The sequence below is a fragment of the Schistocerca serialis genome, chromosome 6 (genome assembly GCF_023864345.2).
Source record: "Schistocerca serialis cubense isolate TAMUIC-IGC-003099 chromosome 6, iqSchSeri2.2, whole genome shotgun sequence".
Lineage (NCBI taxonomy): Eukaryota > Metazoa > Arthropoda > Insecta > Orthoptera > Acrididae > Schistocerca > Schistocerca serialis.
Genome location: NC_064643.1, coordinates 195,923,388 through 195,941,121, shown reverse-complemented (window position 1 = coordinate 195,941,121; position 17,734 = coordinate 195,923,388). Strand labels below are relative to the sequence as shown.

The 17,734-nt window shown below is 44.6% G+C and overlaps 1 protein-coding gene across 1 annotated transcript in view; it reads left to right on the top strand.

The window, feature by feature from the left end:
• The window catches only part of LOC126484744 (lachesin-like), a 370,517-nt gene that overhangs the window by 311,146 nt on the left and 41,637 nt on the right, over window positions 1-17,734 (top strand). Inside the window, exons 4-6 of the mRNA XM_050108339.1 lie at window positions 4,522-4,707; window positions 10,597-10,783; window positions 16,602-16,733. Coding sequence (XP_049964296.1) covers window positions 4,522-4,707; window positions 10,597-10,783; window positions 16,602-16,733 — 505 coding nt within the window. The remainder of the gene's footprint in view (window positions 1-4,521; window positions 4,708-10,596; window positions 10,784-16,601; window positions 16,734-17,734) is intronic.

Sequence of the window (17,734 nt, the reverse complement as noted above, 5' to 3'; positions counted from 1 at the left end):
CGTCATAGTGCCTTGAACGATTTCCACGGCACTCACTGATGCCCACGTGAATGTTCCCCAGAGCATAATGGAGCCGCCACCAGCTTGTCTCCGTCCCGCAGTATAGGTGTCAAGGGGCTGTTTCCCTGGAAGACACTGGATTCGAGCCCTCCCATTGGCGTGATGGAGGTATTGGTGTTCCTCAGAAGATGCAACGCTCTGCCAGTGCGCCAACGTCCAGTGCCGATGGTCATGTGCCCATTTCAGTCGTAGTTGCCGATGTCGTGGTGTTAACATTGGCACATGCATGCATTGTCGGCTGCGGAGGCCCATCGCTAGGGGTGTTCGGTGCGCTGTGTGTTCAGACTCACTTGTACTCTGCCCAGAATTAAAGTCTGATATAGTTTCGCCACAGTTCGGCCGCCTGTCATGTTTTATCAGTCTGCCCAGTCTACAACTTCTGACATCTGTAATGAGGCGTAGCCGCCTAATCCCATGACGTCTGGACGCGGTTTCACCTCAGTTTCATCACGGGTTGAAGACACTCACCACAGCACTCTTCGACACCCGACAAGTCAGCCAGTTTCCTGAATGCTCCTGCCGAGCCTCCGGCCCATCTGTCCTCGATCAAACTCAGATAGATCGCGCGCCTTCCGCACCTGCAGCTGGTCGGTGGTCATAATGTTCTGACTGATCCGTGTATATAAGCTACATTTAACCTCTGCACTGCAGATACTATTGGAGAGAAGCTTTTCGTGTAAATCAGAGACATAGATATACCATTTCGCTAATAAGAATGGGTTAAACCGACTGAGTGAGTGGGGGAAGATGGTGGTGGCAGGCTTGCGGCGTCTTCTTATCACACGGCAATTTCCAAATTTCCAAGCTGGCTTGCAGCATCCAGCAGGCAGCTACAATGCACTTGTGCACCTACTCGAGACAGTGACTCGTGCCGCAATAATTCGGTGGTGCCTTACAACAGATGTGATAACTAGCCTACGTCAAAGTTGATGGGCCGGAAAGCTGTACTTGGCTCGATGCGGCGAGCACCTCGAGTCGAATGCATGCAACCACTGATTTCTGAGCAAGGACAGTGGAGTTGGGACTCGATAATAAACTATCTTTCTGGAGTTTTATGACTTCGAAGTGATCAACACTAGTCAAATTTTGAACTCAAAAGAACAGGATTCTCTACCAACACATGTTACAGATAGCATAGGTGTACATCCGATCTCCAAAAAAATTAAAACACCATATATGTGGGAAGATATCCCTTAGCCTACAGAATAGGTATGTGCACTGGAGCTGAGTGGGGATGGAGGAAAAATAGTGCAGCTTTCACAGAGAAAGAGCGGCAGTCGTTGACTACCACACGTTATCGACGCAGTTTGGTCTCACTTGCATTAGCGTGGGCGTGCACTCCGACAATTCGCAGCTCGAGGTGCAGAGGAAGCGCATCGAGTCTGGGGAAACTACAACTTCTGGCTCTATGTCGATCTGCGTGAGTTTAGCATGACCACACAATGGGCACAGACGGCCCCCCCTCTCTCGGTCACCAGATGGTCAGGGGGATATCAGGGGTATCGGGGCGCGCCTGATGTGAGAGAAAACAGCGGCTGATGGGGATACTGGATGTATCCTCATATGGTGAGACGTGGGAGCACGTAAAGCAACCTGAATACTGTTGAACATGACCGTTTTGTTCATCCAAGTGTTATTATTTGGGAGGCACAGCGCTGCATAGGCGTAGGCCAACCACCTCCAAATCCTTGAGCACGGTATACTCACCAGTCAAAGTTTTTGTGGCACTGTATTTCTTCTTCACGTGCGTCTTTTCAGGATTGCGTTCGTTACTGACATTTTTATGGATGACAATGCACAACCGCATTGTATTAGAGTAGGTGGAGGAGCTCTTTGGACGAGAGGATATTCGGCGAACAGACTGACTTGCCATTCTGATGACTTAAACTCCATCGAGCACGTGTGTGATGGGTTGGAAAGACGTGCTGGAAGACATCCACATGCACCGACGACCATCTAGCAGTTGTTAACCACGCTGGTAGATCAAGAGAACATCCTACCACAGGCATTCCTTATCAGCATTGTGGCCAGCATGGAAGCACATTGCAAAGCATTGATTTCTGTCCGTGGTGATGGCACACACTATTGCGAACCATGTGCAGCCTGTTCAGGGGACCACCACGAATCCCAGTGAGTTCGGTGTAATGATTGTCTTTGAGTAAAAGTGTAATTGCTCTACTATACAGTAGCAGTTCTTTAAGTGTATTGTAGATTTGTTATTAGACTGTGATACATCATGCAAAGCTTACTTTCTTTCCTTAACGCGATGTTCTCATTGATACGGGCAAAAATATATATGAAGTTTAGAAATTTTTGTTGAGACAATAAAAAGACACACAAATTATCTGATTGGGGATTATGATTGATCATACTTCGAACTTTATTTTAAATTTTAAACACAAAACAAAAAAATGGTGCCTAGAACCAAACATGGATGACATCAGTCGATACTACATTAAATTTACGGGAGATTGTACCTAACCACAATGAAATAACAATAAATATTACGAAATGGTGCTGAAGTCTGATTTCGTTGTCTGGGTTTTTTCACGGCTTTACAAAAAATAGTTAATTTTAACAAATTTCATATATTATAGGTGTAAGCTCTCAAGAATTGTCTTTACTTTTAGGGGATTCAAAGGTAGAAGTTAATAGGTCGAAACGTTTTCATTTTAAGCTGCACCCAGTTTTAAAAAATTGTCCTTCGAATAAAACTTGTTTAAAGCTTAGGGCGATGTTTTTTATATATTTATAGTTCAATCTGCTTAAAGACTACGTGTTCTGAACACAAATCTGAAGTTATATTTTCGAGATTCGAAACGGCTAATCCAATATGGTTGATTAAAAATTATGTTTTATCAACTGTGACAAAAATTTGACCAAAAAAGGTATTTTCGTTACTTAAGTTTAGTCTGCAATTCCAGAATCGTATACCGACCCCTCCTCCAACTCGTATTGTTCCTGGAGAGCAATACCCTCGTTCTTCTTGGCGAGAAAAGCCGACGTGGCTGAGTTGAATATGTTTCATTTTGCAGCCTGCGTAGGATGTCCGTTAGCTTTTTCGACGAACATGTTTGCAAGCATATTGCAGTGTAAATCATTTTGTGAACTCGTCTCACGGCACGACAGGTTTTCTGCCTGAGCCGGGCGTCTCCGACTAAGAGCGTCCCACGGTGGTTGTGACGGTGCTTCGAATGATGGGCTGTAGGCACATTAGAAACACACGAATTAAAAAACCGTATCGTCCCAACATTCTAGACAAATATACCTTTAGAAAAGTGCAACAAAAAACATTAGTTTACGACCGTGTTGAATGAGATTTAGATTTAAAAATATGTTTTGTTACTAAATGTGAATGTTATTGACACGGGTCGCTTTTACCGTAGATATAATGTATGTTGTTGTTGTGGTCCTCGTTTTGCTTTCGTTGATGTTCATCTTATGTCCTCCTTTCAAGACACTGTCCATTCCGTTCAACTGCTCTTCCAAGTGCTTTACTGCCTCAGACAGAATTACAATGTCATTGGCGAACCTCAAAGTTTTTATTTATTCTCCATAGAAATTGAATTTTGCTATTTGGGGAGCAAAATAACTGATGATGGTCGAAGTAGAGAGGATATAAAATGTAGACTGGCAATGGCAAGGAGAGCGTTTCTGAAGAAGAGAAATTTGTTATCGAGTATTGATTTAAGTGTCAGGAAGTCATTTCTGAAAGTATTTCTATGGAGTGTAGCCATGTATGGAAGTGAAACATGGACGATAAATAGTTTATACAAGAAGAGAATAGAAGCTTTAGAAATGTGGTGCTACAGAAGAATGATGAAGATTAGGTGGGTAGGTCACATAACTAATGATGAGGTATTGAATAGATTTGGGGAGGAGTTTGTGGCACAACTTGACCGAAGAAGGGATCGGTTGGTAGGACATGTTCTGAGGCATCAAGGGATCACCAATTTAGTACTGGAGGGCAGCGTGGAGGGTAAAAATCGTAGAGGGAGACCAAGAGATGAATACACTAAGCAGATTCAGAAGGATGTAGGCTGCAATAGGTACTGGGAGATGAAGAAGCTTGCACAGGATAGAGTAGCATGGAGAGCTGCATCAAACCAGTCTCGGGACTGATGACCACAACAACAACAACAACAACATGGATTTTAATACCTACTCCAAAATTTTCTTTTGTTTCCTCTACTGCTTGATTAATGTAAAGATTGAATAACGTCGGGGATAGGCCAGAACCCTGTCTCACTAACCATAGCTTCCCTTTCACACCCCTCGACTCTTATAACTGCCTTCTGGTTTCTGTACAAATTGTAAATAGGTTTTTGCTCCCTTTATTTGACCCCTGCCACCTTCAGAATTTGAAAGATAGTGTTCCAGATAATAGTTCTGATATCTTTTTCAGGATGTACACTGTTTCAGCAGCAGAAGTTGCAAGTGTGCTGTTGCATTGTGCGGCAGGTGGCGTGGATCAAGTCTGACTCGAAGGCGATCCTGGCGATCCACACGCACATGGTGGCGCACAACCCGCGGCTGGCCGTCACCCACAACGGCCACAACACGTGGAGGCTGCACGTGAGCAACGTGCAGCGCGCAGACTCCGGCTCCTACATGTGCCAGGTCAACACTGACCCCATGAAGTACATGGTCAGTTCAGCTCCCGTCACTCGCACGCAATACGTAGTCTGCCTAAGAATTCTGTGGTCTTCATGAGATGAATTTCAGTCTGTTTTACATCATGGATTGTATATCTAAACGATTTTGAGAGGGAATGGAAAGAGGAGAATGGGGTTACCTTGAGAGCGAGCAGGTGACCTTGATGGTGACTGAGAGGGTGTGAACTTGAGGGGTGAAAGAGAGGTATAATCTTGGAATGCTACAAATATCTGTTTAGACTACTCCAGCAATTAAAAGTGCCTAGGATGTTTGATTAGTTGCAACGGAGGACCTTAATTCCCTAAATCTCATAGGAAAATGAATGGATAAATAAAATAAACAAATAAGTAACATATTATTGCATTTACAGTGTTTTGTAGTCGAACATTACGTTGCACACAAATTCTGTGATATAATTGACTGTATCAGGATCAGTTAGTTCTCATGAGAAATTCACCAATAGTTATGATAGAATTAGTAGCTAATAGGCACAGTATTTACTATTTATCTTCAGCTGTATTCTACACTGAAAGCAGTTTTATATCAATGAACACATAAGCCATTAACTATGTTATTCCTGTTCCAACAATTAATATTTATAATTTGTCTGTTGGGTGAAAAAAAAAAGGGATATGCTGCTCCTGCACTAATATCTTCAAGGAAAGAAGTAGCTGGAACACCCAATTATTTGAACTATACTTTGATGAAATTAACCATCGTTAACACTTGGTTTAAGAATCACGAAAGAAGGTTGTATACGCAGAAGAGGCCTGCAGACTCTGGAAGGTTTCAGATAAAGTATATAATGGTAAGACAAAGATGTTTTCAGATACATTATATAATGGTAAGACAAAGATCGTTTCAGGTAGATTATGTAATGGTAAGGCAGAGATTTAGGAACCAGGTTTTAAACTGTAAGACATTTCCAGGGGCAGATGTGGATTCTGACCACAATTTATTGGTTATGAACTGTACATTAAAACTCAAGAGACTGCAAAAAAATTAGGAATTTAATAAGATGGAACTTAGATAAACTGAAAGAACCAGATTTTGTAGAGAGTTTCAGAGAGAGCGCTAGGGAAAGATTGACAAGAACAGGGGAAAGAAATACAGTAGAAGAAGAATGGGTAGCTCTGAGAGATGAAGTAGTGAAGGCAGCAGAGGATCAAGTAGGTAAAAAGACTATCAGTTTAATAACTGACGGTTACAAAATACTAATACAAATTCCTTACAGGCGAACGGAAAAACGTAGAAGCCGACCTCGGGGAGGATCAGTTTGGATTGCATAGAAATGTTGGGACACGCGAGGCAATGCTGACACTACGGCTTATCTTAGAAGATATATTAAGCAAAGGCAAACTTACGTTTCTAGCATTGGTAGACTTACAGAAAGCTTTTGACAGTGTTGACTGGAATACTCTTTTAAATTCTGAAGGTTGCACGGGTAAAATACATGGAGCGAAACGCTATTTACAGAATGTACAGAAGTCAGATGGCAGTTATATGAGTCGAGGGGAGCAGTGATTGAGAAGGGAATGAGGTACAGTTGTAGACTGTCCACGATGTTATTCAACCTGTATACTGAGCAAGCAATAAACGAAAGAAAATAAAAATTTGGAGGAATAATTAAAATCCATGGAGAAGAGATAAAAACTTTGAGGTTCACCGACGACATTGTAATTCTGCCTGAGACAGAAAAGGAACTGGAAGAGCAGTTGAACGGAATGGAGTTGAACGGAATGGACAGTGTCTTGAGAAGGGGATATAAGATGAAAATCAACAAAAGCAAAGCGAGGATAATGGAATGTAGTCGAATTCAATCAGATGGCGCTGATGGAATTAGATTATGAAATGAGACACTTAAAGTAGTGGACGAGTTTTGCCATTTGGGAAGCTTAATAACACGATAACCGAAGTAGAGAGGAAATAAAATGTGGACTAGCTATGGCAAGGAAAGCGTTTCTGAAGAACGGAAATGTATTAACATTGAGATTAGATTAAAGTGCCAGGAAGCCCTTCCTGAGAGTATTTTTTTGGAGTGTAAACATGTATGGAAGTGAAACATGGACGATAAATATTTAGACAAGTAGAGAATAGAAGCTTTCGAAATGTGGTGCTACAGAAGAATGCTGAAGAACAGATGAGTAGATCACGTAACTAATGAAGTGGGACTGAATGGAGTTGGGGAGGAGAGGAATTTGTGACACAACTTGGCTAAAAAATGGGATCGGTTTGTAGGACATTTTGTGTGGCATCAAGGAATCACCACTTTAGTATTGGAGGGTAGCGTGGATGGTAAAAACCATATAGGGTAACCAAGAGATGAATAAACGAAGCAGGTTCAGAAGGATGTAGGTTGCAGTAGTTACTCGGAGATGAAGAGGCTTGCACCACAGGATAGAGTAGCATGCAGAGTTGCATCAAACCAGTCTCTGGACTGAAGAGCACGACAACAACTCTTTTCTCAAAACGGAACTATTTCGCATTATATACCTTTTGGCTTTCATAAATTTTGCTTGGATCGAGCAGCAACGCCAGAATATCACGTCATTTGTCATTAATGTTATGAAATGAAGTGCTGAGGTTTTTCTTTCGTTTTATGTACATTTGAAAATGTAAAGGTTCGTTTGAGCGTTTGTGTAGTTCTGAATATATGGTCAAGTTGTGATCATAAAAATAGAATGTTGTCAACCCTTTATACCTGCTGATTATATGCTTTAAATAACTGATAGGTGCAAACATCTTACATCTTTCCTACAGTGAGTATTTCCGAAAAATTAATGAGAAGGAACTGCGTGAATACCGTTCATTAATGTACACTGAAATTTCTGTAACAACTTATTGTAAAAATGATCATGATTTTATATTCATTGCAATATTTCTATCATTTGAAACGAAGAACCTGCTTAATATCTAGAAATTTTACTGATAAAATGTCATTAATAGACAAGAAGTGGAACAAGTGCTCCGAGATGTAACACTGGGCGACAGCTGTCGTAACTGCTTCCTAGACGGTTTATGTATGCCGTCTTAGCTATCGAAACGTTTTGTTTTCTGTTAGAAAGATAAGATTTGAAAGATTTTGCCTCATTTTACACAACACCGTAATTTTTTTATTTTAGTAGTCGAGATATTACATCGTTGAGAAAAACCTTTCTGCATTATTTTTCAACAAATGTGCTTATTGGACACTGTGATCACAATTTCGTTTGTTAGTAATTGCCGTTTCCAGGTTACTGAAACAAAAGAAAGAGGAGCACAGCTACAATCTGTATACGCAACGTTTTTATATTTTCATAGCTAGAAAGGCACCTGGATTTTAGATACAGAAAAATAAATAAAGTAAACTGAAGTAGCGACTGGAGTGTAAATTAACGGCACAAAAAGTAAATATGTAAAATATAGGTTTTAGTTAGTACGAGAAACTTTTGGGAGTTCATTTCCTCAATATTGGCAGAGATGTTCGGAAGTCATAGGGAAAAACAGTTCAAGACGCTATTTAATGTGCCTTCGTGTGCAGGGACGAAATTCAAATATTGGGTACGGTTGAATCAAAATTCATCTAGGGATGGGTGCTACGGCATAACACGTCTTGGTTTGCAGTCCCCAAAAATAGCAGTTTCATTCAGGTATTTGGCAGTTGCATAAGCACTATAGTGAAAGTAATACCTCTTCAGCAACTTTGAAAAGGAGGTGTTTTTAGTGATTATGTAGAGTTCACATTCAATCTTGCAACACATTTGTCTGATGGAACAAAATAGTGGTAAAACACTGTTGTGAAATGAAAAAGACAATAGATTTAAGGTGTAGAATGTTTTGAAAATACATTTGAAAATGAGGCTAAGTCATGAGCTTTTTTATATCTTTAGACTATAGTGATGATGATAAATTTGGTCTCAAAATTCTTGAAACAGTGTAGCCCAAAGTAAGGAAAGTAAGCGGGGCTGAGCTTATGGTCCTCGTCTCAGGGGGTGGATTGGAGTTCTGATTCTGGCGAAATTAGGATGCCTTCACACCCACTCAGAACAAATAAGGCTATAATGTCTACAACAGATCTTTGACGAGGAGTGCGGAGCTCTCAAAACCAGCGCAGTAAACTGAAGGGACTAGTTTTTGTGCTTGTATGTGGTACCTGCTCTTCACACGCAGTTCACAGCTACATTTATGGCCAGAGAACAACTATTTTACATTAGTGTTCCAATTTTAGTGGCATTAGTGTCCTGGCTCAAGACATATTTTCATGTTCATGCAGTAATAGTGTGACATTATCCAGAAAATAAAACAACTGTAGCAATGAATCGCAATAAAGATGAAACTTCATCAGTGTTAAAATCATTTTTAAACTACTGTTCACTAAACGCAGGTAATCTTGATGCGAGTTTCGGTCTGGCACAAATTTTTAATTCTCGCTATATGTTCATATTGGCTATTCAAAAGAGTTGAGAAGTTTAATTAATTTTTATTTCATGAATTATGAACTGGATGTGAGTAATCGAGATGCATATGGAAAGAGTTAATAAATGTTCAATGTGTCCTTCTCCAGCTGCGCGGCAAACATCTAAACTGTAGCCGAATTTGTTCTTTTGATTTTGCAGAGACGTCTAGTTTGTTTGACTTTCTTCAACCGTTGGCTTACTCGTTTAGTAATTAGGTGTTCAGCCCGCTCGGTTAGCCGTGCGGTCTAACACACGTCTTTCCGGACTGGGAAGGAGCGCCTGGTCCCCGGCACGAATCCGCCCGGCGGACTTGTATCGAGGTCTGGTGAGCCGGCCAGTCTGTGGATAGTTTTCAGGCGGTTATCCATCTGCCTCGGCGAATGCTGGCTGGTTCCCCTTATTCCGCCTTAGCTCCACTATGTCGGCGACTGCTGTGCAAACAAGTTCTCCACGTACGCGTACACCACCATAGATCTACCACGCAAACGTAGGGGTTACACTCGTCTGGAGTGAGACGTTCCCTTGGGGGGGGGGGGGGGGGGCACCGAGGGCAGAATCGCACAGTAACCTTGAAAGAGTGGTTTAGCGTGGGGCGGTGGAGTGGTGAAGTGGACTGCGGTGGTCGTCGTGGGGTTGTGGACCATTGCGGCTGCGGCGGGGAAGGAGTCTCTCCGTCATTTCTTGGCCCCCGGTTAACGTACCATACAATACAATACAATTAGGTGTTCAATGCATTGGAGGCCGGCCCTTGTGGCCAAGCGGTTCTAGGCGCTCCAAAAAATGGTTCAAATGGCTCTGAGCACTATGGGACTTAACTTCTGAGGTCATCAGTCCCCTAGAGCTTAGAACTACTTAAGCCTAACTAAACTAAGGACATCACACACATCCAAGCCCGAGGCAGGATTCGAACCTGCGACCGCAGGGGTCGCGCGGTTCCAGACTGTAGTGCCTAGAACCGCTCGGCCACCCCGGCCGGCCTTGCGCCTCAGTCCGGAATCGCGCTGCTGCTATGGTCGCAGATTCGAATCCCGCCTCGGGGATGGATGTGTGTGATGTCTTTAGGTTAGTCTAGGAGACTGATGACCTCAGATGTTGAGTCCCATAGTGCTCAGAGCCATTTGAACCAATGCATTGGAGAGCCTGACCACTGCACTTTGTGCAAACTCAAGAACGCAAAAATCCTGATCTTACATGATAACCATCTTACTCAAAACTGACGGTATTCGTCTGTTTGTGCGAGCACTCTAGTAGTGTTTTTCTTAACTATCTGCGTGCTAGTGGTGGCAATTGAAACCTTAGATTCTCGTCTTTGCAACACCAAAAAAAATGTTAATTTTATAAGACTGTACTGTACCTCTCCTAGATGAAATATCACGAGCAGCAGAAGCAGACGCAGTGTCTTGCCACTGTAGTGTTGGGACTGAGGCAGTGTTTGGATGCGCAGACGGGCCACCTGGAGGTGGTGGTGCCGCCGGACATCGTGGACGACGGCGCCAGCGCAGCCTCCGCGGCGCCCGAGGGCGGCTCCGTGCGCATGCGCTGCACGGCCACCGGGGACCCGCCGCCGTCCGTCATCTGGAAGCGCGAGGACGGCCGCGACATCGTGCTCCGGCTGCCCGACGGCCGGCAAGGTGAGCTCGCTGTGCGCTGCCCTGTCCGCTTCGAAAGCTTGTTTTTGGCAATACTAGTATTCCTGTGCTAGGAAGGAGAGTAGCGAATTGTTTACCCCCCAAATTGTGTGCCGTAGAATAATGGAGCAAGTCGAAGAATTCTCCTGCCCCTGAATTAAAATTACACAGGACTTATAAACCAATGAGGCAAACAGATGTAAACTGACACAGACACAGTCGAAGACCATTTTCCTCAGTAAAATAACTCAATACAAGAGCGATTCTGCCTACTCTTGATTCGAAAAGGATTGCAGATTTTCTTACAAAAACTGCTACTAACAGCTAACTTAAAGGTGTTATCCTTTAATGCATTTTGTTGCTCCTTGCCATTACTAGTTTCGAACTGTCGTTCATAATGAGATAGGTACGCTACAGGATGAACTGCTAATCAGATATTGCTTGTTTTGCTTGTCATGGTGCCCTATTGTGAAAATATTCGTAAAGGCAATGAACAATTTATAAATTTCATCGTACCAGTTTAGCACTACTACACACATCAAAAAAGGTACTGCATCACTCCGGTTCCCAGAAATCCTGAGGGAAAACGTTGACTGTAGATATTGTATCACACATACAGGCCCTTTGACTGTTCAGAGATTCCACTAAACCCGTCCAAAGATGAAAACAAATTTGCACGAGCAGCGCCTATTAGATGGAGGGGGTCCAACAGCCGATCAGTCCCAGTCATTCCACCAGGAAGAAGGTACACGGCTCGTGTTGTCTGTAGTTCAACCATTCCTAGACGGTCAGTACCGTCCGCATTGTTACTTTGTGCCAGGAAGGGCGCTCAACAAGCTAAGTGTCCAGGCGCCTCACAGTGAACCAATCATCTTCGTTGATCCATTATGGATCGTGGGACGACGGCTGGCACGAACTTCTTGATGCAATAATTTAACAACAGCCGTATGTATTGTATAAATTTATTTTATTTTATGAACTTCTATGTGCTACCACTTTCGGCATTACATTGATGCCATCTTCAGGCCCCACTCGTCATAGTCGTAAAATCGCTACACACGGAAGGATCCGTGAATCAAATCGTCCTGCAACAATTATTGGTGGCCAGGCGACCATAGATATGGTCGGACATGGAGGAGATATAGAGAAAGAGGAACTGTCGATGATATGCTTCGCTCAGCCCACCAAAGGGCTACTACTGTATTGGAGGATCGCTACCTACGGATTATGGCTCGGAGGAACTCTGAAACAACGCCATCAAGTTCAATAATGCTTTTCGTGCAGCCACTGGACGTCGTGTTACGACGAAAACTGTGCGCAATAAGTTGCATGATGAGCAACTTGACTCCCGACGCCCATGGCGAGGTCCATTTTTGCAACCACGACACCATGCAGCGCGGTACAGATGGGCCCAACAACATGCTGAATGGACCGCTCAGGACTGACCGATCGGTGTTGCATATGCCTTCAACCAGACAATCGTCGGAAATTCGTTTGGGGGCAACCCAGTCAAGCTCATTGTGTTAGACCCACTGTACAGTGAGTGCAGCAAGGTGAAGATTCGCTGATGTTTTGGGGTGACATTATGTGGGGCCAACGTGCACCGCTGGTGGTCATGAAAGGCGCCGTAACGGCTGTACGATACGTCAATGCCATCCTCCGACTGATAGTGCAACCATATCGGCAGCATTTTGGCGAGGCAGTCGTCTTCATTGACGACAGTTCTCACCCACATCGTGCACGTCTTGTGAATCGCTTCCTTCATCAACGTCGCTCGACTAGAGTGGCCAGCATGTCCTCCAGACATGGACGCTATCGAACATGCCTCGGACAGATTGAAAAGCCCTATTTATAGACGACGTGACCCACCAACCACTCTTGAGGGATCTACGCCGCATAGCCGTTGAGGAGTGGCACAATCTGGACCAACCTTGATGAACTTTTGGATAGAATTCCGCGACGAAAACAGGCGTTCATCAATGCAAGAGGACGTGCTATTGGGTTATTAGAGGTAACGGTGTGTACAACAGTCTGGACTACCACCTGTGAAGGTCTCACTGTATGGTGTGATGACATGCAGTGTGTGGTTTTCACGAGCAATAAAAAGGGCAGAAATGATGTTTATGTTGATCTCTATTGCAATTTTCTGTACAGGTTTTGGGACTCCTGGAACCGAGGTAATGCGAACCTTTTCTTGATGTGTGTACTTAAAGTGAACGTGTGTTGATAGTGCTGAAGGCTTATGTATCCCTATAACACACATCAACATCGTGATAAACGTATCCCAGTGTTTCAGACACAATCACGAAGAAACAAAATGAAAGATGAGTATTCACTAGCACTTTTACAACAAACATTCTGTTGTTGATTAACTTAGTGTGTTACATATACCGATAGCGTACGCAAACACTACAAAGCAAAGATATACACGTTCAAGTCACATTAACGCAACCACCGGCTGTGATCGACGTCAACTGGCAATAACCATCCACAGACGGAGGTGTAGGACGTGAAAAGCGCGACTGACACGGAAAACAATAGCTCTCGTAATGCGAAAACGAAGCGATTTATCTGACGCCCAAGAGGGCATGCTCATTGGTGTTCCATCCAAAAGTAGAAGCATTTATGAAGCGATTAAGTTTGTAAACGGTTCGCGTGCCATCGTGGTTAAAGTGTCCTGTGCGTGGCAAAATGGTGCTATCCAATATCGGCGTCGAAGCAGCTGAGGTGCATCACGGGCTATGGATGACAGGGGTAAACGACAGCTGCAGAGATGTGCCAGGGTAAATAGACGTGCAACTGCTAAGCAACTGAATATCCAGATGAACTAAGGAACTATTAACAGTGTCTCCTCAATGACAGTTCAGCGAAAGTTGCTTCTTATGTGTCTACATTGCTCGTGCCTGGATCATGCACCCATGCTGACTGCTATTCATCGGCGACGAAGGCTGGAATTTGAACGCCAATACCGCAAACAGACGTGAGTGGCGACAGTTGGATGTTACATATGAATAACGTTATATGCTGCATCGGACAGTTGGCTGTTGGCGTGTACGGCGTGAAACTTCTGAAAGAAAACACCCTGTAACAATCGTCAGAAAGCTCCAGGCAGTAGGGCTGGTCCTGTTATTCCTGTAGGCACAATGGATCAACGGAAGCACGCCTCTATCCTTGAGAACCTTCTCCACCCGTACATGCAGTTTATTTTTGCTTGGCATTATGGCGTCTATCACCAAAACAATGCAACTTGTCACACAGGTCGCTGTGTACGTGCTTGGTTCGAAGAGCACCACAATACCTCAACTGTATTCCCCTGGCCACCAAACTCCCCGCCGGCCGCTGTGGCCGAGAGGTTCTAGGCGCTTCAATCCGGGACCCCGCTACTGCTACGGTCGCAGGTTCTGATCCTGCCTCGGGCATGGATGTGTGTGATGTCCTTAGGTTAGTTAGGTTTAAGTAGTTCTAAGTTCTAGGGGACTGATGACCTCATGTGTTAAGTCCCATAGTGCTTGGAGCCATTTGAACCAAACTCACTGGATTTAAACCGGATGAAATCTGTGGACCACCTCTATCGGGCTGTACGAGCCATGGATCCTCAACCGAGAAACCCATCGCAACTGGCCACAGCACTGGAATCAGCATGTCTCCACATCCATATCGGTACCTTCCAGTACCTCACTGACTCTCTTTCTGCAAGTGTGGCAGCAGTCTGCGCTGCAAAAGGCTTTTGACAGGTGGTCACATTAATGTGACTGGACAGTGTACATTATTTACTGTGGGTGTCATAGATTTATGTATTCGCCAAAAATAGATAAATGGTCTGTGTGCAGCAGAAAATAACTAAACACTGTTGTTATTTTGGCATTATGTTGCTAGAGTACCTGTTCACCATGCCTACATTTCCCTGTTTGTTTTTCCAAAGCAGTCTGCTCCCAGCTGGTTGGCACATGATAATGAATTGCCTTGTATATGAATGACGGATGAAACCTGGTGTCGGCACATGGCCCACTCCTCTCGAGTAGCACCAACGGGATCGCCGAGCTTTACGTTCCCATCAGACGGATGTATCACCATCATCAACAGAGTCGCATTCCTTCACTTCACGAGATCCTGCGGAGACGTTTGGAATTTAATCCATGAGATTGACGAAAAAACAGGTGCTTACGGACTTCATGGTACCACTCCTTCTGTCCTCTCTGCTGCAAAGGCAAAGGGAATACAGTCCATAGGTCATCCGTCCAAGTACTGGCAGCGCACGACGATGCTTATGTTCGTGCTCTGATGGAAACAAAACTCGTAATACTCTGCGTTCATTACCAACCGCCGCGCCGCTATATGTACACAGTGTTCTACAGTGAAGCGCAAAGAAACTCGTATAGGCATGCGTATTCAAATATAGAGATATATAAACAGTCAGAATACGGTGCAGCGGTCGGCAGGGCCAATATAAAACAAAAAGTGTCTGTTGCAGTTGTTAGATTGGTTAGTGCTGCTACAACGGCAGGTTATCAAGATTTAAATGGGTTCAGCGTGTTGTTAGAGTCGGGGCACGAGCGATGGGACACAGCATCTCCGAGGTAGCGATGAAATGAGAATTTTCTCGTACGACCATTTCACGAGTTTACCGTGAATATCTCCGACATCGCTGCGGCCGTAAGAACATCCGGCAACGACTGGACAAACTACGGCTGAAGAGAATCGTTCAGCATGACGCAAGTGTAACCCTTCCGCAACTTGTTGCAGACTTCAATGCTGGGCCATCAACAAGTGCCATCGTGCGAACCGTTCAACGAAACATCATCGATATGGGCTTTCGGAGCCGAAGGCGCACTCGTGTACCCTTGATAACTGCACGACAAGAAGCTTTATGCCTGCCTCGGCCCGTCAACACCGACACTGGACTGTTGATGATTCGAAATATGTTGTCTGGTCTGACGAAACTTGTTTCAAATTGTATAGAGCGGATGGACGTATACGGGTATGGAGACCTCCATGTCAGCCTGGGACAGTTCATGCTCGTGGAGTCTCTGTAATGGTGTGGAGAGTGTGGAGTGGAAGTGATATGGGACCCCTGATACGTCTAGATACGATTCTGAGAGTTGACACGTACGTAAACATCCTATCTGATCACTTGCATCCATTCATTTCCATTATGAATTCCGACTGACTTGGACAATTCCAGCAGGACAATGCGACACCCCAAACTTCCAGAATTGCTACACAGTGTTTCAAAGGGCTCTGAGCACTGTGAGACTTAACTGCTGTGGTCATCAGTGCCCTTGAACTTAGAACTACTTAAACCTGACTAACCTAAGGACATCACACACATCCATGCCCGAGGCAGGATTCGAACCTGCGACTTAGCGGTCGCGCGGTTCCAGACTGTAGCGCCTAGAACCGCTCGGTCACTCCGGCTGGCTGCTACACAGTGGCTCCACGAACAATCTTTTGAGATTAAACACTTCCGCTGGCTTCCAAACACCCCAGACATGAACACTATTGAGCATATCTGGGATGCCTTGCAACGTGCTGTTCAGAAGAGATGCCACCTCGTCGTACTCTTACGGGATTTATGGACAGCTCTACAGGATTCATGGTGTCAGTACCGTCCTGCAGTACCTCAGACATCAGTCGAGTCCACGACACGTGGTGTTGCGGCATTTCTGCCTGCTAGCCGTGGCCCTACACGATATTAGGCAGGTGTACCAGTTTCTTTGGCGTTTCAGTGTAATTCGGTAATGCTTGTGTGTTCTGACACAGTTGTAGTTTCAGACCTGGCAGTGACGATAGTGTTTTTTGTTTTCCTGCACTGTGTTCGCAGCGCAGCACCAGGTGGAGGGCGACACGCTGCTGCTGAGCGGCGTGACGCGCGCCGACATGGGCGTCTACCTGTGCGTCGCCTCCAACGGCGTCCCGCCGGCCGTCAGCAAGCGCTTCCCCGTCAGCGTCCACTGTGAGTGCTGCCGCTTACTTACTGTCCCTAGCTCTGTATTCACTGTCCCCAGTGCTGCCCGCTGCTGACTTTACTACTCGTAGTAGCCATTACAATGGGGTATCTTTCACAGGAAACGTTGTCTGAAATACAGGGCTGATTATTAATCCTTGTGAGGTAACGGGTGAGTTGTGACGCCCGGGATATACACCAAACTTGTGTGAATCCTCTGAAAAGCTAATCATTTGCACATCACAGCATCTTCTTCCTGTCGGTTAAATTTCGCATCTGTAGACGCCATCTTCGTGGTGTAGCAATTTTAATGGCCAGTAGTGTAGTTAGCACATAATGGGCCTTATTACCTCGACCCAGAAGGAAACAGTGCTATTGTAATACCCGAATAGGAGTATTATTTTTGGTTTTGCACTTATCCACTTGATACTAAAGGTGAATCAACTATTATTCCGATGATGACAGGTACAATCTCTGTCATGCCGAACATTAAAAATCAGCCTTCGGCAGCACACGGAGTATAAAATGCACAAATTGCTCTCCATGCGACCTTCTCTCGGCGACAACCATTCCACATTCGTTACCGAAGTTGACCAACATTAGTAAGTCCAGGCTGCCTTCCTTTCAGAGACACAACCCCTTATAACTAGTGCTGCTTGAATGTTAACACCAACGTAGATCCAAGTCCTCCGGGAGGTCTCACACACAGCCATCGGCCAAGCCTACTCCCGTGTTGTGGGGGACCAGCCGCGAGAAAAACTGCACTTAGTCACTGCAGTCGGCAGTTACCCTCTATTGCTCTGCCTCCCGGAGAAGATATAGAATTCTCTGGGCAAAGACATGGGAGAGTAATAACCATCCCATGCGTATGATGAATGCGGACTTCGGATTTGGATTGTTTTCTTATGTATCCAGCTGTTTGGTTTCATCTATAGAGGCCGCTTACGCAACGAGGAGATGCAGTTATCTTGTTGTGACGTTGTGCTAAGTCTTCTTTCGGCCTAGCGTCC